The sequence below is a fragment of the Haliotis rufescens genome, unplaced genomic scaffold (assembly GCF_023055435.1).
Source record: "Haliotis rufescens isolate VD_foot unplaced genomic scaffold, xgHalRufe1.0.p SCAF_11, whole genome shotgun sequence".
Classification (NCBI taxonomy): Eukaryota; Metazoa; Mollusca; class Gastropoda; order Lepetellida; family Haliotidae; genus Haliotis; species Haliotis rufescens.
The window spans coordinates 19,425,555-19,451,225 of record NW_025963791.1 but is presented as its reverse complement, the minus strand read 5'-3'; the positions used below and the strand labels follow the sequence as shown (position 1 = coordinate 19,451,225).

At 39.0% G+C, this 25,671-nt stretch overlaps 1 protein-coding gene across 2 annotated transcripts; it reads right to left on the bottom strand.

Annotated features, from left to right (window-relative positions):
- LOC124137259 (ethanolamine-phosphate cytidylyltransferase-like) lies at window positions 1-25,671 on the bottom strand. Of its 2 annotated transcripts, XM_046503488.2 has the most exons (16): window positions 25,516-25,671; window positions 24,132-24,174; window positions 19,677-19,722; window positions 19,469-19,554; window positions 18,861-18,936; window positions 17,478-17,544; window positions 16,882-16,929; window positions 15,590-15,671; window positions 13,220-13,231; window positions 9,425-9,563; window positions 8,432-8,508; window positions 7,798-7,875; window positions 6,466-6,531; window positions 5,471-5,536; window positions 2,630-2,718; window positions 1-516 (listed from the first exon to the last, which is right to left on the bottom strand). In XM_046503488.2, exons 1-16 carry the CDS (start codon window positions 25,602-25,604, stop codon window positions 426-428), a joined length of 1,155 nt encoding a protein of 384 aa, XP_046359444.1. In that variant the 5' UTR covers window positions 25,605-25,671; the 3' UTR covers window positions 1-425. The 2 variants fall into 2 exon arrangements, with proteins under 2 accessions (XP_046359444.1, XP_046359445.1); XM_046503489.2 differs by lacking the exon at window positions 13,220-13,231.

The window sequence follows — 25,671 nt, the reverse complement described above, 5'->3', positions numbered from 1 at the left end:
TTCACCAAAATAACACCCTATTTCTAATTTTGAGAGCACCTGGGCGCTTATTACGTCGATTACGGTATGCCATATTCATGATATCTATGTTAAAACAAAGAAAACAGAGTGAAGTTTACACAACTCTGTCTTATTCTTCAAAATATTATGGGGATTACTACATGGAATACATAAAACCAAACAACTTTGAAAATAAACTTGAGGGAACACATTCCTTGGAAAATTCATGTATTTGCAAGATCCCCTCAGAATAAAATCCCCCAATGAAATATATATAATGTCGAACACAAAGTTTGGTCATCTTATAAACACAACTCACAGGAAACCCTCATATATCCCCCAGTGACAAGTGGTTGTGTTGCAAATAGGACATGTGATCATTATGCTAAATACAGAGGCAAGATGGAGAACAGTGGCTGGCTGCATCATCCACTGGCGTTCTTCGTGTTCTTTATGTGTTCATAGATTTTCCTTTCCTTTTCTTCCTTCTTCTTATTGCGTGATTCATACTCTAGTCTGAAACAGTAACATGTTCTGTAGACCTAGATCTGTGTTGAGGTGAGGTGAGGTGAGGTGAGGTGAGGTGAGGTGAGGTGAGATTTGGTTTAACGTTGCGTCCAAGATTATTGCACTTACATAGCGATAGTGCATGCATGTGTGTGTGTGTGTGTGGCTGCTTGTACTAGTCCGGAATGATGCCGATTTATAGTGCTAGCTCACTGAGATACCATGCCGCAGTTTAACATGAATACTAGGGCTGGGACGAGTCCAAATTTACTACCCGGGTACCCCACCCCACCTCCCCACCCCCATTACCCTACCCTACCCGGGTACCCGCTCTAGGTCTCAAGAGGTAGGTACAAACTGTCCGATTGGGAAAAGTTTGACCGTAGCTCTGGTGAAATGTGTTTAGATACATGTATGAAACGATCTGGTGTATACACTGAAGTTGACTGAAGTTTTATTTAGATTCAAACACATAAAAGTCAGAAGGAATGGGAATAGTAGTCAGTAGTAGTTGTAGAACATTAGTGACTTGTATTTTAAACATAGAGTTTTAGACACTTTTTGTCATTAAAAAATATATCACGTGCCTATTTATAATTCTAGCCCACTGAGATACCATGCCGCAGTTTAACATGAATACCCCACTCAGACACAGTATACTGACTCAGAGCCGACCAGTCCTTGCTTTAACCCCTTAATGCCGAGCGCCAGACAGGGTAACAACAAGTACCATCTTTTAACGTCTGTTGGTATGATGTGGCCGGGGATCAAACCCCAGACCTTCCGCTCTCAGGGCGGACGCTCTACCACTAGACCACGGAGGCAGTCTGGGAAGCCAGTGAGACTGACCACTTATTTGAATTTGTCGCCTACAAGCACAGGTTGCTGAGGAGCCTATGTGGACATGTCCTCTGTTGATCCCAAGACAGGGGGCCAATGGGTGCAGTCAGGGTGGGGAATCAGTTGGGATTTCATCATTGATCACCGATCTCAATCAGTGTTTATGATTGGCATACACTACGGCGCCTTCTTGTGTGTTGCACATTGGGACATCAAAATAGTGGCCATAAAAAAGTTAATTTCAATTGTGTGAGTGAGTTGGGTTTAGTGCCGCTTTAACAGTATTCCAGTTATATCACGGCGTGTCAGCTTGACGTTGGAGGAGAGCCTGAAGTGATGCATATCACAGATGTTCACCACTCTGGAGAAACCCATGAACACCAGTATGGTGCTGAATTACCTAGAATCATAATGAGGGGAACACCAGGGTTCGAATCCACAAGGGACGCAACTCTGCACAATTGGTTGCGGCGCCTTAGACAACTCAGCCGCCCATACACAAAGTTTATTTTAAGTCCTACAATGAGTGAGACAATGGATGTATTTGCTGTCATTAAATCGCCAATTAATTAAGGGTTAGTTTCATTCAACTAGGGTCTTTAGTCAACAGTCACCGATACATGCCTTCTCCAACACTTGCTAATTGATGTTAAAACAACGGGAATGTTTTCAGCTTAACTGGTTAGATATAACATGTGAGGTCACGTGTGCAACTGATCGGGGTCATCTCAAGTTACGAAAATGTAATTTTGTTATTGGTTTCATTTTTCCTTCTTTGAAGTTTATTTCAATACAACCATACAATTAGATATTTGTTTATGAAAACAATGGAAATACAGTGATGATTAAGTTATAACTGATAATTATATATTATAGATATATATATATATATAACTGTCATAAAAAAGGTGTTTCAGATATTTTGAGATGATCCCGCTTATGCTGACTTCCCGCTCTCTACTGACAGACATTGATTTTTTTCACCTTATCAGTTGCCTTGGCAATCTCGATTAAGCCGAGGCTCACTCAAACTATAGTTGCAGCAACTATATAGTATGAACAAGGAAATCACGTACAGCTGGCTTTTCTATACAAAAATAGCTCTTGGAACAGTTACTTTGGACAAGATGCAGAGTTTTACCACCAAACAACACCAGTTGACATCACAGAGATCTTCTACCTGTGTATACGGCACCCCCCTTCAAACCCTCTAATTCTAGGTACAAAATCCCCACCTTAAGCAGGGCGATATACGGTACTCTGCCGGTGAATCATTACCTACCTATGTTTGATGATTCGTTCAATGATCATCTGTGTTGTTAGTTCATTCCCGCTCTCTATCAGCTTAAACTTTCCCTGCCTCTTAGGTTCCTGAAACAAGGCATCATACATGGGTTACATGTCCACACATGTCAAATCTATGTAACAATAGAAACATTTTGTCTGCATGAACTTTCTAATCAGGTAATCAGCATTGAGGCTTCTACATTCTAGGTACAAACAGACACGGTATTCATGGCAGCACATGTGATTTCTGTATCTCAAAAATAAACATGAACGGGCAGTTCTGAGTGAAAAAAATAAAGGATGTGGATATGTTATACACCTTGTTAGCTCTGAGCACCAGGACTGTTGGTCATTAATTTGTGAATGTTGAAAGCAACCTTAGTATTTAGGTAGCTGGGTGAGATGAGCAATGTGCAAGCTATTGGTACTGACAAATTATGACATGAATTACAGGTCTTAAAATCATGGTCATAATAACTGAGATTGAAGTCACAGAAATTCATTTTGGTATATACGTGTAAAATGGTTGGTGTATTAAATGGTTTGCGGTTGACAATTAGCTATCTCGATGATTATATCTCAGTAATGATCAATAACATAGAAATTACTGTGGCAAACTCCTATCTTGAATATCTGAAAAGAGACTTTATATTTTAAATACAAATTCAAGGGCACTTAGCCAGTACGCGATTTTAATTACTAATTAATAATAAGAATAATAATAATAACAAGCGTATAGTTGACAAAGTCATCTATATCCCCCGCCCATTTTAACACGTTATGGTCCCAAACCTGGTAACTGACCAAACATTTCTCTTAGCCCATGTCAAAATAGCTGCAATGGAATTTTAAAATAAATATTTCTAAAACTCCTTAATATCAAATGGCACTAGTTCAGTATGCGCTTTATATATAGACATGCAATGTTTGGCAAGGAAATATTTAACAGTTTATTTGTTATACTACTTAAGTAAACCAATCCTATATTAAAACTTAAATCCAACTTGTTGTCATGGAAACATAAACAATAAAAATTTCTAAAAGTGCTATATATCAAAAGGCACCAGTTCAGTATGTGCCTGGTAGACATGCAAAGTTTTGTAAGAAAGTATTTAACAGTTTTTGAGTTACACTCTGGAAACGAACACCACCCCTGTAGAACATAAGTCCAACTTATTGCCATGGAAACGTGAAAAATAAAAATTTCTAAAATTCCTAAATAGCAAGAGGCACCAGTCCAGTATGTGTCTGGTAAACATGCACAGTTTTTGTTGGAAAGTATTGAATGGGTTTTGAGTTATGCTCCGGAAACAAACTCTACCCTATAGAACCTAAGTCCAACTTGTTGCCATGGAAACGTAAAAAATAAAAATTTATAAAATTCCTTAATAGCAAAAGGCACCAGTTCAGCATGAGTCTGATAGACGTGCAAAGTTTCGTAGAGAAATATTTAACGGTTTCTGAGTTATGCTCTGGAAACGATTTCGGGACGCACACATGCACACGCACACGCACACGCACACGCACACACATACGCACGCACGCACTCACGCACTCACGCACTCACGCACACACACGCACACGCACACGCACTCACGCACTCACGCACACACACGCACACGCACACGCACACGCACACGCATACGCACACACACACACACACACACACACACGGACGGAACCCATTTCTACATCCCCCGCCAACTTCATTGTGGCGGGGGATAATAATACAACAACACTACATTTCAATCTCTATAATGATGATGGTAAAAACAGTGTTGTAAACTTCATCTGGTTTACATTTCTCTGAAATAAACTCACAGGTTTGCATTGATAATGATGAAATAAGTGAGACAGTTAAACTCAGATTGATTTCCATTATACCTCAGCCTTCATTTAACAGTTTATTACTTGCTAATCATGCTCCCTACACAGATCCAAATACAACAGTTTTGTTTGTTTGTTTGTTTGTTGTTTACCGCCGCACTCAGCAATATTCAAGATATATGACGGCTGTCTGTAAATAAACGAGTCTGGACCAGACAATCCAGTGATTGACATCATGAACATCAATCCACGCAATTGGATACAATGACAATGCATCAACCAAGTCAGCGAGCCTGACCACCCGTTGCTGAAGACCTTTTCTACCCAAGAGCTTCACGGGTACGTAATTCCTTGTAACTTGTTGGTTATTCTCTATCTACTCACTTCTGTCACTTTAGTCACTGGTCCAAATATCTTTTGTTTATTAAGCCCTACTATTTGTAAACTACATAATAACACTAAGGTCTACTAAAAATTATGACAATACTGAACAGACAGGTTTGGGCTACTGGAATGAGTGAGAGAAACAGTATTTCAGTTATACCACAGCATGACAGTTTTGATGTGAAAGGAAAACCTGAAGTGATTAAATGCAGGTCTTGGATGTTAACCACTAGGGTAAAAGCCAATGAGAATGGGTATGGTTCTGACAAACCTAGAAACACAATCAGGGCAAACCGGGATTCAAACACAGGATCATAGGTTTCTGGCATGCCTAAGGGATGCAACTCTGTACAGTAAATTATGTGCCCTTTACGGTTATAGGGTGAGTGAGTGAGTTGGGTTTAACACCGCTTTGAACGTTATTCCAGTTATATCGCAGCGTGTCAGCTTAATGTGGGAGGAATGGTGCTGACAAACCTGGAAACACAATAGGGGCAAACCGGGATTCGAACCCACAATCATAGGTTTCTGGCGTGCCGAAGGGACGCAACTCTGCACAGTGAATCGCGGCGCCTCAGACGACTGGGCCACCCATGTCCCCAAGTCAGAAGGAAATATCACTTACTGCAAAGGGATCAGATCCATCGATGTCTGGCATGATTGGCGTCATACCGTGGCACACCATGTCCACCTGGAATCAAGGCAAAACTTGGTCACACAGGCAGCAAATAGTTATAATATATAACATACAATTAATTATTACCTACGAGGGCAAACATATCGGGGTTCATAAAAATCGTATGTGCCCTAGGGTCATATCACGTCATACTTTGAAGTGTAGAACCACCTGTGTGACTACGACATGAGAAACGAGTGACACTGGTAAGTGGTTCATTTAATATTTGTGCCGCAATTTGATCACTTGGTTGTTCAGGAGTCACAAAGTCTTGTTTCGGAAAAAAACTTGTGATTGATTTCTGGGTCACCATGTTCAAATACAGGTGACGATTCTTTACCAATAAGATTTTGCAGAGGGGATTCACTGCAGAATGCTGTTTCCCTAGCAACAAAAATTTCCCACACAGTAAAAATAAAAAGGGGAAGTCCAATGTAACGCGATCAAAGTTTTCAATTAAGATGCTGCTTGAAATCAAAATATTATCTGTAGAACTACGTCCACAAAAGAATCTTAGACCGTTCATATATGCTGTGATGCGTATCTGATATGTTTTCTAAATCATCCCAGGTGCATATTTCCATCCGTACATACACCGATACAGCTTTTATATGGAGCCCTGAGATTCTTGGTGGTCAAGAGTAATCTAGAATCTTCTGGATTGTTCTAGTGCAGCTAGACTTGTCCATGCATGTCACTATGTACGTGCAAAAAAATTGGACGCAATGTTAAACCCTATTTCACCTCACCTCACATGGTGCTTCGTAAATGGTGCTGAGACACCTAGAATCTTTAGTTGGGCAAATCTGGGATTTGAACCCACAAACAGCAGATCCCAGCAACTAAAGGGTGCAGCTCCGCACAGTGTGGTACTGATGCAGTTGGGGCTACAGGTTGCCTGGAGACTATCAAAACTTCAAGATGATAATGTTGACAGAACTTACCTTGAAGTGATTCATGAGATCCTTGGTGACTGCATAGGGTGCTCCTATCACAACCTCCGACACGTACTGAAACATGCACCAATCATATGTCAGTGACAGTGTACGTGCCCCAATCACAACTTCCAACACATACTGAAACATGCACCAATCATATGTAAGTGACAGTGTAGGTGCCCCAATCACAACTTCCAACACGTACTGAAACATGCACAAATCATATGTAAGTGACAGTGTACGTGCCCTAATCACAACTTCCAACACATACTGAAACATGCACCAATCATATGTAAGTGACAGTGTAGGTGCCCCAATCACAACTTCCAACACATACTGAAACATGCACCAATCATATGTAAGTGACAGTGTAGGTGCCCCAATCACAACTTCCAACACATACTGAAACATGCACCAATCATATGTCAGTGACAGTGTAGGTGCCCCAATCACAACTTCCAACACATACTGAAACATGCACCAATCATATGTAAGTGACAGTGTAGGTGCCCCAATCACAACTTCCAACACATACTGAATCATGCACCAATCATATGTCAGTGACAGTGTAGGTGCCCCAATCACAACTTCCAACACATACTGAATCATGCACCAATCATATGTCAGTGACAGTGTAGGTGCCCCAATCACAACTTCCAACACATACTGAAACATGCACCAATCATATGTAAGTGACAGTGTACGTGCCCCAATCACAACTTCCAACACATACTGAAACATGCACCAATCATATGTAAGTGACAGTGTAGGTGCCCCAATCACAACTTCCAACACATACTGAAACATGCACCAATCATATGTAAGTGACAGTGTAGGTGCCCCAATCACAACTTCCAACACATACTGAATCATGCACCAATCATATGTCAGTGACAGTGTAGGTGCCCCAATCACAACTTCCAACACATACTGAAACATGCACCAATCATATGTAAGTGACAGTGTACGTGCCCCAATCACAACTTCCAACACATACTGAAACATGCACCGATCATATGTCAGTGACAGTGTAGGTGCCCCAATCACAACTTCCAACACATACTGAAACATCATTTGGGTGTTGTTTTACACCGCACTCATCAATATTCCATCTATATGACAGCGGTCTGAAAACAATCAAGTCTGGACCAGACAATCCAGTATTTGACATCATGAGCATTAATCTACGCAATTAGGATACAATGACATGCATCAACCAAGTCAACGAGCCTGACCACATAATCCCATTAGTCATCTCTTACGACAAGCATAGTCACCTCTTACTGCGAGCAAAAGGTTGCTGAAGACCTATTCTATTCTGCTGGTAGAGTGCCTCACCTTGCAGGCCAGGACACTGAGTGTCCTCTCATGTAGGTTCATTATCGGGTAGTTGGAACCCTTGTATCTGTTCACTATCTGCAACATTGCAACACACTTCAATCAAACACTCGCAGAGATATGTGAATTAAAATACATCATCATCATAAAACACCCATAATGCATTGGAAATTTCTGTTTGAAAACTGACACAATTTGGCTAAATGATGTATAGTTATGATTTACAAATGACATGTTTTATGTATGTTAAACATGGTCTTCATTAAATCAATAATAAGGATGATAAGGCTCTGTCACATCTTACAATAAATATCAGGATTGTTGGTACTGTCTGCAGATATATTCTCTAACAACTTATAGTAATATCAGGAGCACTGGTGTTATATCCATGTTCTTTTGAATATACACATCACTATTAAAGAATTAAAAATAGTTCCAGCAAAGTTTCAATAAACACATCTTGAATCAAACATTCATGGAAATATGTTGATTAAAATAGTTGAAATTGCATCATAATCAGTAGGATGTTTTCTCAAATGAAGAACGTTTGTGTCTTGTATTGCTCCACAGTCACCTACTTCACCTGGAGCTGTCAATGCATACAGCTGTGTTCATTTTGAAGCATTACACTCACAGGGTCTGTGTGGAGTCCCACAATCACGAAGTTGCCTTCTGCAGCAGCTTTCTCTAGGAAATCAAGATGGCCGACATCTTCAAGGTCGTCAAGGACAAAAACAACTATGGCTCATATTGTCATTGAACATATCATAATAACTTACCCTCTTTCTCTCTTACCACAAAACAATGACTTTTCAATAAAATGTAATGTATGTTATGGATGAATATATTTTGTCTGTGGTAGAGTCCAAATTCCATTGTAATCTTGTTCGTGGTATCCAAATTTTCAGTGACATGCAAAGGCCTCATTTCAAAGGTATAGAGCCCAACTTGATCTAAAGTCTCAATCTTATGATAAATATAAAACATCAACGCCAGATAATAATCCATCTCAAGTAGCCTACGAAACCAATTTCACTGGGCATGAAAGGCAAAACAGAAGTGAAAATTATATGAATGGATCACGACTATATTCATATTCATTCCAGCCTGGAATGTGAAGTGATGCAGGTTGTTTCATGTACCCACTGTGTTTGTTTGTTTGTTTGTTGTTTATCGCCACACTCGGCAATATTCCAGCTATATAACAGTGGTCTGTAAATAATCGAGCCTGGGCCAGATAATCCAGTGATTGACATCATGAGCATCGATCCACGTTATTGGGATACGATGATCTGCATCAACCAAGTCACAGAGCCTGGCTACCCAATCCGGTTTGTCGCCTCTTACGAAAAGTATAGTCGCCTAGTGGCAGACAAATTCTTTTACATTCTGAAGCATAATTACTTTCTTCAAGATTTTCGGGCACAATGTGTTTTTTGAGAGACGACCAAATGGATCGATTGTTCATGCTCTGTGACTTGGTTGATATCATGTCTTTGTTCCCCCGACGGCGTGGATCGTTGTTCACAATATCAATCACTGGATTGTCTGGTCCAGACTTATTTATTTACAGGCCACCAACACCTGCAGCAGTAAACATTAACTCTGTCAACTCGACACAGGATACGGAAGAGATCATAGGCTCCAGCTACATAGACAATCTTATCCCCAGGGGCCGGTTCCTTGCCCCCAGCGAACTGAATGATCTTCCTGGAGGTGGGGAGGAACTGGGACACTCCGGTCCATGGACTGTGAGATGAGGAATCCTGGGAGGGAGGAAAATACACCATCATAATACAAGCACCCAGAATGCATTGGAAATTTGTTTGAAATTTGTTTGAAAACTGCGCAATCTGGTGAAATGATGAATAATTCTGATTGTAAAAATGACACATTTACTTATCAGTTTTTATGTATGTTAAACATGGTCTTCATTTAATCAATAATAAGCACGAAAAGGTTCTGTTCACATCTTACAGTATATATCAGGATTACTGGTACTGTGTGCAGATAGTTTCTGTTACTTGTTACAGTTAATATCAGGAGCATTGATATTATTATTCACTTTCTTTTGAATATACACTTCACTGTTGATGGATTAAACAGTTTCACTATGTTTGCTGTTTTTGTAACCAGGGAAATATGCAGCGTTAAGATTGTATAAAATTGTGCAGTTTAATTCAAGCAACCGAATACGCCTGTTGATTACTTCACTAAAAATATTAAAAGGATTTTTTCCCCAAAAAAAGAAGCTCATTGGTTAAAGGGGAGGCTTTAGGTTCAAGCTGAATCTACGAGGTAATATAAGGACATAGTCAGGATGATTTAAAAGAGGGATGATATCTATAAGTGAACGTATTACAATACTGATGATTACGATTTTGTTAAATGATTTCTGAAACATGTGGGTTAAAATGTACCATAATTAATCTTGTTAACATTTATAAGATGAGTCTGAAAAGTAATATTTCAAGATTTGGATGGCTTGAAAAGCAAATGATTTGAAAGAAAGACAATCTGTTTATTTGATATAAAATGAATATTCTTTGTGAGAATCATAATTTAAATAGAAGCTACAATCGATTGTCAAAAATATGTACAAATTCTTATAACTTTCAGAAACATTAATGATGATTATGAACGAGTGAATGAGTGTTGCAGCGGGGACCCTAGTCTAATGCTTAGTCTCTGAAAATATACTACTCTGATATAAACAAGCAACAACATTTAAAATGAAAAGGCGCCCCAATGAGATGGGAGAAGTTGTTGAAATTCTAGACTTACTTCATTAAGTCTATACCATAACAGTTAGTGCTGGGCGGAAGGGAAATTGATATGGTTCAGAGACTGTAAGACAGACTATGGGGACACCTAGGATGGACTTCCCAAACTGAACCCAAAGCGAGAATCAATCTCAGGGCAAGTGTAGGTAATAACACTATATCCACTACACTACTCGTCTCAGCATCTTGTTTGTGGCACTAATTACATCTTTCCGAGGCAAGGGAGTTTTCTGACTGTGAAAGTCCTGTTTCCACTCTTGCCGAAGCATAGCACCACCAGTGACTATTGTGTGAGTTATGTCCCTTCTATGTCCCTCCTATTGACCAATCAGATTCCACCGCTCATATCAGTTGCATTTGTTCAAACAAAATGGTGGCGCTCAGTCAAGACAATCTGATCGATAATCAAAATCTATATTGAAATAAAACAGGTTTTACTTTACAAAGTGCATCAAATCAGGTGAGCACTTTGATCAAAAACATGAAAAGATTTGAAAATATCTGTTGACACTGAGTTGGTGGTACACATGCTTTGCAAATCCTGCAAACAAGCGAAATCTGCAGAGCAGTTTACAAACCAGATGTCGATTTCGTTATGCAATTTTGATTTCGTTAGTCCAGCAAAAACATAACTCCACTGTTCCAGTCTAGTTTCAGCAAGGGTGGAAACTGGACTTTTACAGTCAGTAAACTCCCTTGCTAAAACATTAATTTAGTTTAAGTTCATTACATATTATCTGTTTACCAGTTGTGCATTAAATGGTTGTTACATGTAGGGAAGGATAAAATATCAAACATGAAAAAATGTACCGATTACTCCTTGGAGTTATCTTTTCCTGAAAAGTCATGAGTTATTTCCCTTCCCACAGCGATCACCCAAGTGCCATCCAGCATGAGACACCATTGACTCCCTAATGGTAGCCTCACTGCCACCAGTGTGAACACAGACATTACAAGAATCTTTCACCATACCCAAAACATGCTCACACATACATTCAGAGAAGGTTTGTTTTTTAGATACATGTCTTTTCCTGTTTAGTGAATTGTGAAAATAGTTTATGTCTATTCACCAGATGAATTTGAAATTTGTTCGATCAAGTTCAAGATTGGGCTTCCAGGAATATAAACCTTGTTTGTAAACAAGGAACAAAAAACAAAATGCTGAATGATTCTGACAGATTGATGAATCGGAGATGAGTCCTGACTCCGCAGTGAAGGTTGTTGTCATGACGTGATAACAATGAGGGCAGTTTAGTTTCTGAAAGACACACTTGACTACAGGAGTAACTAAGGCTGGCAAAAAAGATTGATAATCAGAATTATCATCGATGGGAAAAAATATTAACGATTATCGATATGATCATTGTGTCATCGATAATACCTTACTTAAACTATTGTGAAGAAATAAATTTTAGATTTACCAAAACAGATTTGTTATTGTCAATAATGTTAATTGCTGAAGATGGAAAGTTATATCTCAAATGTCCACCAAGTAATCCCTGAATAAACGTGCCACCACTCACCAGTGGAGTGAAATATGTTGATTACTTTAGGAATTATTTTTGCGTGCTTGCTCAAAGATACTTCTCCGATACCAGTATTTATCGATAATTGATCGATATTTAGTTAACGATTATCAATCTCTATGATCTGAATCGATAGCCAGCCCTAGGATTAACATAAAGATATATATGAGACACAGCAAAGGATTGAATATATAAATCTCATGTCAGTATAGTGAGGGTACATGATGTTGTTGTGCCTGAGCAGAGTTCAAAAGTACTGAAAGCAATGAGGGTGTGCAGGGTGCGCCCAAAACAAATAGCAGTCGCAAAATGAGACTGAGGCATCTTTTAATCATCCATCGTTTCAATTTGGTAGACCTTCAAATGTTCCAGTTCAAAATGAGGAAAACTTGGTATTACTCGATGCAAGAGGGTACAGACAGTTCAAAGCTTTCACCAGGGGCAAGATCACAATTCAGAAAGAACCCTAGTTTATACAATATCACAGATTACTCCATACATTCAAAGTTACTATAAAGACCTTTTATATAGTTGGTTTACATTTCAAAGAAAGAAAATTGAAACAATTTTCAACTTCCAGCTTAGTACTGCGCCTAATGAATATAAAACAATCTGATAGGCCACATCATCATGGAAGTATGATTGCAAAACAATACCGAAAAAAAACTTATCGCGTTTTTTGTTCGAATAAAGATTTTTATACATATTGTTCACCATTTCTTACTAACGGCAGAGATAAAATCTTGTTTTGTTGTCTATTTCACAGAGTAAACAGAGTAGAACCCAAAAACATTGTCAAAAATCTTTCTCTCGTCAGTAATTTCAGTGTTTTTTGTAGGTCGGTAACATAAACCAACTTAAAAAAATAATATGCCTTAATTGGGGAAAATGATACCGGTGTTGGCAGATTGTTGGTACAAAGTGTCAGCCTCAGGGATGTTGGGAATTTAACAACAGAAGAGAAGCTTTTATATACCCTTATGTGACCCACCAGTTCAAGTGGTAGCTAAAATTTTGTTTCTCCTTTTTGAAATACTTAATAGATATACAATATGACCCTGCAAACCCCCTCAACTAGCCGTGCAGCAGACGCCAGTATATCATAATACTTACACTGGCAATATCCTAGCAATACATACATAAAAACAATGAAACAATTATTTCATAACACTGCAAAACTACAGGTAAAATACAGAACCGTACTACGTCCTATGACCAGTACAGTAAGTCAAGGTATGGTGTTGTGAGCAAGAACATTGTATACAGTTCTGGGTTTCTGTTCATTGTGTTGAGGCAATCACAGGACAAGTCACATGACTCCTGTCGTCACTCACGAGGAAACAACTGAAGCTGCATGGTTTTTTACCTGACTTCAATCATGACAAGGAGTATGATAATGACTTCTTTATTATACATACACAACATTTCAGGGCAACTTCTTGCCCTTCGTCACCTGGAGAGGCAAAAAGCAGCCCGGAAACCTCAGGGAGCAACCTTTTGCAGTAGAATTTTCTTGTGTTTATCAAAGAAAACAGTATCACGGAAAGGGAATATAATAGCATTCATTGGAACTACCATATTCGACGAAATAAGTGCCCATGGCGCTCTCAAAAATAGAAATAGGGGGCTCTTATTAGAATATTCTTTTGGTGAAAAAACATAGTTGAAAGTTAATTTCGTGGTTTATGCTGACAGCCTGAAATGTTTATGTACGACAGATATATTTTTCAAGAATTTTATTGCCCATAATTAAGGGTGCATATAACACACGAGTGTGTATTATACGCGAATAAATAAGTCTTGTGTACATTGATCAATCGGAAGGGGTGCTAATTGGGATTGTTCACAAACCAATATATTAGCAAATATCGCCGTGGGTGCTTATTAGAGCGGGGTGCTTATTACGTCGAATACGGTATTATCGAAACATTTTAGAGTCATCAACATATGATCTTTGTGTTCACTGCCGCTTGTTCTCTGAAAACAAACTTAACTTATTGTGTATCGTTTTAATAAGCCCCCTCCACCACCACCCCCACCAATGTCATTAAAATCAGATCTTAGTTATAACTACCGCTAAACAAAAATCTGAGGACATCCAATTATAGGTCATGTCCGGTCAACCTTTCATCTGACCAATCAGAGCGTCGCTTACCAGATCAGGAAAGTGATAGTAGGAATGTGTTTTCTAATCATGCTGCCTTGCAAAGGTTAACATTGGGCATTCCAAACACAGTTCAAAAGCATCATCTATCTCTTGCCTCAAAGCGATAAACATTTGAATGGAAAAGACGTATGTTGCATAGCTGGTGACAAGTGCTGCCATACAATCTCAACCATATATAAGACATTCCAAAATTGTTCAGTTAACATGTGTTAAATCAAGAACTTTGTCTACATATTTTTCAAGCATAGTCTGAAATAAAAGTCGCCAGTTTGAAAGAAGTGCAGTAAAGCTCTAGGAACCTGCTTTCTGATAGGCTAATGTCGACTTCTTGTTAGTCATTTCATTGGTCGGTCAAAGTTACAAAAGGTCGTCCTGACGTGACCTTTGTTTAGCGGTAGTGAGAACTAAGATCTTATTTTAATGAGATTGCACCCCACCCATTCACCACCACCAATTTACCAATTTTCTAAGCGTTCTTGGGCACTTACATCAGTACATCACAGTAACTTAACACATTGTACCAATTTGTGGAATCAAACCCAGGCCTTTGTCATGACGAGCAAGGATTACATAATGACTGGTCTGCCCACAACTCAACGACGCCTGAGTATTCAGGAACAAACCTTGATAAGACTTAACATATGATCATCATGAGACACATGTCAAGCACATGTCAAGCACATGTCCATCTTCCCGAGGCAAGAGAGTTAACTGACTTTTAAAAGTCCAGTTTCCACTCTTGCTGGACTAGGCTGGAATTCCTGGGCTCAATTGTAGCGCCACCAGTGGCTGTTACGAGTTATGTCCCTTCTATGCCTCTCCTATGGACCAATCAGATTCCACCTCACGTATCACTTGCATTGGCTTCAAACAAAACGGCGGTGCCCAGTCAAGACAATCTGATTGATAATCAAGATCTATATATTGTGATACAACGAGTCTTACATCGCGAATTGCATCAAATCATGTGAGCACCTTGATTATCTAACATGAAAACATTTAGAAAATATCTGTTGACAATGAGTTAGCGGTGCACATGCTTTGCAAACCCTGCAATCGACCGAAATCTGCTTGACAATTTACAAACCGTATTTCGATTTCGGAGCATGATTTTGATTGGACTATGCATAGACTCGTTAGTCCAGCCAAAATGTAACTCCATAATACCAGCCTAGTTTGGTAAGGATGGAAACTGGACATCTATAGTCAGTTAACTCGCTTGCCTCGGGAAGATAGCACCTGCAAAGCACACATGACACATCCAGAGCAAACTGCAGGATCCCCTCCCCAACAGTTCACAGAGTCGTGCTACTCACAGAGCTGATTGTCCCGACATGGGAGGATGCCACGGCCTCTCCCTCGTCTGGCTGATGGTGGGTCTTTGTTACCAACAACATCCTGTAACACAAACATAGCCGGGTCAAATACTGTTCACACTGCATCAACAACTAGCTTCAAACAACATTAGCAAGACTGATGGGTGAGTGAGTGAGTTTGGTTTAACACTGCTTGGAGCACAAAACTTCAACATTAAATCAGACAGAAAATCAGCTATCTTGGACCATATCAGCAACTGCCCCAATCAAAACATCAACTGGGAAAACGTCTAAATCCTCTCTAACAACCTCCATGACTTCACTAAAAGAAAACTAACAGAAGCAGTCCACATTCGCTGCCACAAGCCATCAATCAACAGAGATCAAGGCTATTTCATCCCATCCGCCTACTACAGTGAGTGAATATGGTTTTACGCTGCTTTTAGCAATATTCCAGCAATATCACGGCGGGTGACACCAGAAATGGGCTTCACACATTGTACCAGTGTCGGGAATCGAACCTGGTTCTTCGGCGTGACGAGCGAACGCTTTAACTATTAGGCTACCCCACCGCCCCCCGCCCAATCGGAACTCATAAAGCAATAATCTCCACACCTATGTATACTTATCCTGTTTAACTGGCTTCCTGTTTGTTTGCTTCCATCTCTGTCTATCATGTTGTTACAGTATAATCTTTATGTTGTCATTATGGTAATCCCCCTCATGTATGCAATTGTTACTGTTAATCCTCAACCAACTATATATATTCTGTACCATGTTCATCATTCAGACCTGCTTGACTACAGTAGATCGATCTTTACTGAAACGTCACCTTTACAGTAATTAAAGAAGTTGTCATCCATAAATTGCATGAACTTGGTCATCCGTCAATTTCTAAGTAATGCCTATCAAACAATTCAGGTCATGTTCTATCTCAGGATACTTACAACTCAGGTGAGTTAGCATGGTGCTACTCCCAAAGGATCATAACTGGGACCAATCTGGGTTTTGAACTACTGACCACTCTGATCCCTGCAGCTAAGGGAAACAACTGAAGACAGACACCTCAGATTTGAGTGTGAAATTGGATTCACCGGAAGCACTCGTAAAATCTCAACATCATCATCACGAAAGATTCAGGAATAGGTTTTGAATGGACACTGTGGCTGCCACCCTCTACCTCTCCTTGCATTTTGATAAACCTATAGTAACCCCTGGATCCAATCCCGTGGTTCTCATGATTGTAAATTACTCTATGACAAAATCCATAATTTATGACAAAACATCCCTACCTTCCAACCAGGTCTGTGGTTGAAACTCCTTCTGTTCGCTTGCACTCTCTGCAATGTGACAATGCATGATTTTATTGCGATAACCTGCAGCTGAATATTACCATTTTGCTTAGGTTTCTAGTTTGTAATCAATAAAAATTATTCAAAATTGGAAATTTTACATTAAATTGTATATTCATATAATTATCCTATCTCACACTATGCATTTCTTTCTTCTTCTTTCGATCCTATGTTTGTTTTGTTTGTTTGTTAGTTGTTTAACGCCACACTCAGCAATATTCCAGCTGCATGAAGGCTGTCTGTACAGACAATCCAGACATTGATACCATGAGCATCGATCCACGCAATTGAGATACAATGATATGCATCAAGTCGCTATGCACAGGGTTACAGTGAGTAACCCATGTATTTGGGTGGTGACCATAATGACGCAGCGATGTGTTCGGGTGATTTATTTCTAGAAGCTGGAAACTTTGTTCAAGCATGTGTCCACATTAGAACAAAAGAAGAAGGAAGAAATGCAAAGTGTAAGATAGGAACAGTACAAAATTTACTTTTGATAGAGCAATGTAATAATTGTAGATATTTTGATTTACTTGTATTTCTTGGCATCCTTGACGAGTTGATATGTGTCCTCGCCATCAGCCGTTGTGGTGATATCATCTGCAAATACATCACATGGGATGACTTAATCCGTGATGGCACATGTTCCTGTGTACAGCACACAGGTCACAAAGCTGGTCAACTTGAGTGACATTGTTCACACAGAGTTGTTGGGTGGGTGACTGTGTTTGGAAGCTTGGCGCTGGGAGTTTATTAAGGGCAACTGACTTTGTACAAAATATGCCTCTGTTCACCCATCAATGAATGGGTACCTGGTAGTGTGTGTGTGTGTGTGTGTGTGTGTGTGTATCCCGATATACAGCGCTAGCCCACTCAGATACCATGCCGCAGTTTAACATGAATACCCCACTTAGACACAGTATACTGACTCCGAACCACCAGTCCATGTTTTAGCCCCTTAATGCCGAGCGCCAGACAGGGTAACCACAATTACCATGTTTTAACATCTTTTGGTATGACAAGGCCGGGGATCGAATCCCCGACCTTCCGCTTACCTGGCATAGGCTCTACCGCTAGACCACGGGGGCGGTCTTATTTTTATAATGTGTGATATCTCATGAATATCTCATCTACAAACTTATTACTTGTTAAATCTCGAAATTAATTTGTCTCCTAATTAATACGACTGCTGACCCCTAGCAAAAAATGTGACTCAAAATCAATGCGACTCCCCCCACCCCATCCCCAGTGGAATGATACGAATCCTGACCCTAATCCAGTCAAACAGTGGTCAATGATGCCTAGTTGGACACGATTGTTTATTTGTTTGTTGTTTAATGCCGCACTCAGCAATATTCCAGCTATATGACGGCGGTCTGTAAAATAATCGAGCCTGGACCAGACAATCCAGTGATTGACATCATGAGCATCGATCCATGCAGTTGGGATCGATGACATGTATCAACCAAGACAGCGAGCCTGATCACCCGATCCCGTTAGTCGCCTTTCACGACAAGCATAGTCGCCTTTTACGGCAAGTATGGGTTGCTGAGTGGGTAGAACTCTTGATATTCCGCTATTCAAAGTGTGCACTATCCAAAGTCTTTCTGTTGATAGTCATTTTGGATATATAAATCCGAAGTTTCATTGATGCGAACAATGACCACTCACATTTTTCGCATTTAATTCATACTTGCGTTATTTTCAAGATTTACAGTATATCATTTGCAAAGAAATGTTAGGCACTCAATTTACCATATATGTGTACCCAACATACTTTCAGATAGATATCGCTTGGGCAAGAGTATTGGATATTCAAAGTGTGCCTATATCATGAATGTGTTGTCATAATTCAGAAAAATGAAAGTAGGTGTGTCAGGTGTCTCACATCCTCCGAGGATTTGAGTTTCTCTCACCTCCATGAACACAGAAGTCACAGTCGTATTCACTCAGTGTCTCTAGCGTGGTCACATAGGGGGCGTTCTCAATAACCTGAAACAGTCCTCAACATCACAACATTCATACAATACATAGTTGGTTCTTACAATGGCCCTTAGAAATGAAGCTGACCCTGCAAGTGACGCTTATTTGTGGTTCCTTGAAAACTCCAGAAATAACTAATTGAAGGCTTTTATTGATGTCTGCAAAGTTTCATGAACATATTCTCACACATAGGTTGACACAACAAGCTAAATTCAATATTCTATCACCTCAGTGAGAGGGTTTCTGACACAGAACTATTTGGGAAAATTCAAGTGCCTAGTGTTCAGTAATTCTAAATTGTTTTCACATTTGCCGATTGGCAGACTTGTGTTAATGTCTAATCCTGTCAAGATCATTAGGACTCTGCAAACAACTAGGAACTGATGTTTTGTTTCCGTTTCAAAACAAAGAAATGAAATTAATACACTAAAAACTAAAAGTATGACTGGAACACTTGGTCCAAGTTTCACAAAGACATGTTGATCAAAACATGGCTGACATGCTTAGTTGTGATAAGGGGGAAAAAAACTCATCCACCTACCTCATCCACCCACTTGATGCCCCGCACAATCTTGTACCTTTCCTGTTCATTAAACACAGGGGGACCTTTGTGTTTGGCAATCTCCTCTGAAACAAATACCCATATGATAAGAAATCTTCAAGAACGTATCAAGGTACCATTTCGTTTCACCATTTGTTTTGGCCATCAGAACATCCCACCACACATCGAACATATACTAGGTACATACCATCAGAGTGAACGCCAACCATTAACACATCTCCAAACTGCTTGCCCTGGGGATTAAAGAGTAAATATTGTAATAAACATTAAAGAACACAGCTACAGCTTTGTTTTCAATCAAATAAAAACCAATAGTGCCACAGCATTGAGGCTCCCCTGGATATGGAGACATTAGTTTTAATGTCAACAGATTGGTTGGTTCGTTGGTTTGTTGTTTAACGCCGCACTCAGCAATATTCCAGCTATATGACGGCGGTCTGTAAATAATGAAGTCTGGACCAGACTATCCAGTGATTGATATCATCAGCATCAATCCGCGCAATTGGGATCGATGACATGCATCAACCAAGTCAGCAAGTCTGACCACCCGATCCCGTAAGTTGCCTTTTACGACAAGCATAGTCACCTTTTACGGCAAGGATGGGTTGCTGAAGACCTATTCTACCCTGGAATCTTCACGGGTCTAATGTCAACAGAGATTGCTACCTAACAAAAGATGCTGTCTGCATTGATGTTCAATTATTTTGTGCATTAATATTGAGGTGTAAAAAAATATCATAAAAATCTTACTAATTTGAAAAAAATAAAATATTAATGTTTTAAGTGCCCAATATTTAAGAACATAGTCAAACTACAAATATCATAACAAGGTCAAAATTTAAAATATTGCAGGTGGGAAAGTAAACATAAGGGGTTTTTTGCCTGTCCTCTCTATTTGTATAGACAAGAAACCTAAAAACATACATACATGTATTTACAAAAAATGCAAAAAACAAATTCTTAATATTAATTGATGAAAAGTTATTTCCACACAATGCCTTCCCAAGGGCCATACTTATCTAATTTAATACACACTTTCAAATAACCATTTAGCCTTGGACAGTCAAAATAAAACAATTTGCTTTGTGTACCTCAAATTCATATTGGCATGGTTTAATTAGCTCAGTGGGAAAAAATAAAACACAAAAAAGAAGTTGTACAGTAGAGAGTGAGTGAGTTGGGTTTAATGCCGCTTTAAACAGTATTCCAGTTATGTCGCGGCATGTCAGCTTGATGCAGGAGGAAACCCAAACTGATGCAGGTCTCAAACATTTACCACTTTGGTAAAACCCACGAGCATGGGTATGGTGCTGATAAAACCTAAAAAAAAAATCAGGACAAACCAGGATTCAAACCCACAACCATAGGTTTCTGGCATGCCCAACGGACACAACTCTGCACGGCGAATTGAGGCACCTTAGACCACTAGGCCACCAACGAACAAAATATGATGGCATAATAAGGAGAAACTTACATGCCAAAGTCTAGCTCCCTCAGAGCCAAATATGCATTGCGAGGGAGAATTTAAGGGCTGGTTGAAAGGTTATAATTAGGGGTGTCACAATACAGGTACCTCACCATACGATGCATATCTCGATTTTGAGGTCAAGATACGATACGTATCTCGATACAGCAATACCAACCTTTTATGCGTAAATTTAGAAGAAAACTTTTTAATTACATATCACATTCACAATTATGAGTTCCAACCACTATCAATGGATTATTTTGTACAATAATAATACTTAGAAAAAGTTGAATCTGTTTGTTCAAACAAGTGTCAGAAACTAACAAGTTTTCGTATGTGTCAAATTCAGAAAATATGATGACATTTCGATTCGAAAAGAAAAATCAATCGATACGCGAAAAAATGGATACCGATTTCAATAAAATTTCATATCGATATAATTTACATGTCTCTCGTATCATATCATGAGAATTATCTACTGATGCATCGGTACAATCGGTGAATCCTGACATGCCTAGTTATAATATCGAAGGAAGAATATGTTGAACCCCACTACTAGCACTAACTTCACATATACCAAATTAATCAAAATCACAGCATCTATTTTTGCCCCGTCCAACAGACAATATTTTACAAAACAAAATGAATGTATCGCTATTCCAATCTAACCAAGCTGATGTGTTTGCAATATAACAGTATTCGAGTGTGGCCTTGACATGATACAAAATACTGAGCCTGAACCACGTTCAATAAATGTTTTATACATTATCATTATCGTTATTAGCTCACATAAAAATTGATATATCATCAATATTTTATTTTCAAGATTTTGCTCATTCAGAAACTGCAACATGTTGTCCCACTGGTTTGATTAGATTTTGTATAAATACAATTACCATTTACATGACGCCAGGTGTACAGCATATCTCCTGGTCACCTTAACCTAACCTTGAAATATATTTAAAGCAAGGTTAGAACTGAACTGAAAAGCTTTACTAGCCCAGGTAAAAATAAAATGCCCTTGGAATGTCAAAACAATGGGGGAATTGGGAAATCTGTACTAGCCCACAGGAATTTGTACTAGCCCCAGGTTAGTGGGCTAGTGTTTATTTCTAACCCTGTAAAGGTGATGCACCAACACAGCCCAGGAAGAAAGCTTTTGACACCCTGGCTTAATATCAGTGCTCTCCATGTCGCACACTGTGGACAGCTTGTCTATTCAGGAAGATATCTAGGATTATATACTGAGTCCATGCAGCAAATTGGGAAAAAATGATTATTTTGTTTAGAACTGGGATTTTTATCAAATCTTATTTTCTTAAATTCAGAGGTATTTTAACACTGTATTTCAGCATTTAATCCTCTTCCCCCTCATCATTATCTGCTTAAGCCATAACATTAGTTATAACAGTAAAAACATGAACTGGATAATCTATTATTTCAAGTTGGTAATGTTTAGTGACATATACTGCAGACTTGGGGCTGAATACTGACCTCTGAGCAAGTCTAGATAAATCTGTGTCATTATATAACTGGGAAGCCAAGCCACCTACCCCACTGTTGGATAGGACTTGTAAATATTGTCACGCCAATCCTACTAATGATCATGTAAATTATGTTGAAGATGAATGTCACTTTTTAATAGAATGTCCATTTTATGATGATTTAAGATACAACTTAGCTAAAGAAGCAACTTCTGTAGATAAAACATTTCATTATATGAGTAGTTTAGAAAAGTTTATTTTTATTATGAACGAAGAATCGCTCCAATGTATTTTAGCCAAATCAATTTACAACATGGTTAAAAGAAGGCAATTTCATTTTAAGCCAAGTATGTATGTATGACTTTGTATGTATGTATGTATGTATGTATGTATGTATGTATGTATGTATGTATGTATGACGTGGTGTGTGGGCGGCGCAACGCTGTGGGGGGAGTTAAGGGGGAGCGCACTGTTTAACTAAGGACTTTCGAAGTCAGTTGCCCTGTATCCTGGCATACTGGTGCGCTCTTCACTGAAACCGCCCACGGCCGTGCTCCGCGCCTGCATCACGAGGTATGTATGTTTTATTCTGTTTCAACTGAATAGTTTTATGATTGATATGTTTTATAGTGTCTCGTAGGTCATATTTGGCCGGATGTTATATTTTACTGTTTTGTATATATCGTATTACGAAGTGTATATAACATGTGACACTTTAATAAACAATATTCTCTCTCTCTCTTCTCAGTAAGATAGGCTAATCTATTACTGAGATAAATGCTCTATCTCTGCCAAGGGACAAAAAGCTGACTAACATCACTCTCAAGTATGGTGATATCACATATGGCTACTGGTGTCAAGTTCAAGGCCAGTGGTCATGGCATAAGATCAGGATCGCAGATGATCAACACGTGGATATACCCATTATCATTTGGTATTCGACAATTGCCTGATGTGTTTGTTTGTTCCCAGATAAATTCTGCCAACTTAATGATCGGTTTAGTTCTTTCCCCTCTGATGACAGGGTGAATGTTTACTTGTGAAACATTGCTTATAAGTCAAAATACAAACTCTAACCACATTTCAGTGATTATTGACAACCACCTCTAAATATCCCCTATATATTGTTCATGATCACCATGACAACAGATCCTTCAACTGACAAAACCTGGTGTCCTGTTCATAACACATCCATCAGTGTTTTGGAATGTATTTCCAGGTAGATCCCTACGTCAGCCTGATTTCACATCTTGACCTTCTGTTACAAAATGTGGGGCAGTGGAGTAGCCTTGTGGTTAAAGCGTTCGCTTGTCGCATCGAAGACCCGGGCTCGATTCCCCACATGGGTGCAATGTGTGAAGCCCATTTCTGGTGTCCCCCGCTGTGATATTGCTGGAATATTGCTAAAAGCGGTGTAAAACCATACTCACTCACTCAATGTTACAAAATGTGCATTTGGGACCAGCCATTTAATATCCTGATGTCATTTTATAGTAATTTTTTCAAGTTTTACTGAAAAAAAATTGTATGTTTCATTTCCTGCATGTCCTGACAAATGCATTGTGCTAAAAGTACTTCCTTTCAGAGATAAAAATATGTCTCCATGCAGATCCTGTTTCTAACTAAAGTTCCACCCACCCACCCTTCCCAGAATATAACAGGTAGGGTCAACTCAGCAAGTTCAACTTACCTGTCTCAATGCATTGGCATGGCCGAAGTGAACCATATCAAAACTGAAATACAATAAGTACCAGTTAGATTGTTGGCATTCAAATAATGTGTCTCTCACTCACACAACAGTTACAGGAGCAGTAAATTCATATCAAAGATGATGACAATGGTGGTGTCAAGGTCACAGTGATACATTAAATTTGACGAGGATCAAATCTGAATGACTGGTACATCTCCCAGTTCTGTTGTGATGAGTGAATGTTGCCTAAAGTATCCTAGATTCTAATATCAAATCTATTATTAGAAGAGAGTGAACAAGATGGACTTAACACTGCTATCAATAGGGGTGAAACAAAACAGCAAGGTCACGATACGATACGTATCTCAATACATAGGCAACGATCCAATACATTGCGATAAAATATATAGTTACTTCAAATCGTGTGGAAACTTCTTGACCATAAATATTCCATATTCCATAGCATGTTCTTAAGGAAAAGCTAGTTGGATTTTGGACATGTTTTTCGAGAAAATAGTAATTCTTGTTTCAATCACAAAAGATTCTGGGCTCAAAACAAAGCTATTTCTTCATAACAGAATTATGTCATGATGGTATTCTTCCACTAGTTGTACTTTATGCAGAGGTCAGCAATATCCATGCCATATCCCAGCAGCCTGTAGTCAGTGCCAGGCAGAGCTGAGGTTGAATGCTCAAGCAATGATCAATGTCGTTGTAAGATGAGACACAACCATCAAGCTGACACATTGCAAGCACCTAGTTCTCATGTCAGTAATCTGTTACAAATCAAGACATGTTGGCTAACAAACAAGATTTAGGTCAATCAGCTTTTGCAACCCTGGTCTTTTTCAAATTTGTCTTCTTGTATAAGACAAAGGTGTCAATATAACATTATTTACATGGTAAAATAATGTATCTGTGTTAAGTGATTATACATGGTAACATCTTTTACATATATCCAATTTTAAAAAACGAATTTGCATTAATCAGTAATGTTATAGTGAAAAAAAAAAATTAGGATATTTTTTTAGGTATCATAACTTCGAAAGATCTTACATAGTAGTTAAATTATCCAAGCTATGATAAATCTTAAAATCATAAATTCTGTAGTAGATCTGATATAATCAGCTGATAAAAGGCGTTCAGTCAGTGCATCAACAAAACTCAACGTTGCAATCGGTTTTTCAAGCAACCATTCTCGCACATTGGGAGAATAATAAACAGACCCTAACAGCAGTGATGCATTGTGCGCATAAAAGTGGCGTGATGTGGTGACATTCTGCCATCTACTATCGACACGCCCACCCTAACAACCGTCACCGATATTTTAGATAATGAACAAAATCGGGTATGTTAATGATATAATTCCAGTTGTGCATGTTACCATCCGTCCATCCACACATGCGTCTGTTTTGCCTTCTTTTTGGGACTTGACAAGTCCAAACTTTGTTGACATGTTTCTTCGGACGCCATTGCTATGAAGCTCAGTGGTTTAGTCGTTTCTGACGGGTTCGCACAAGCTCCTCTACAGTGCCACCAG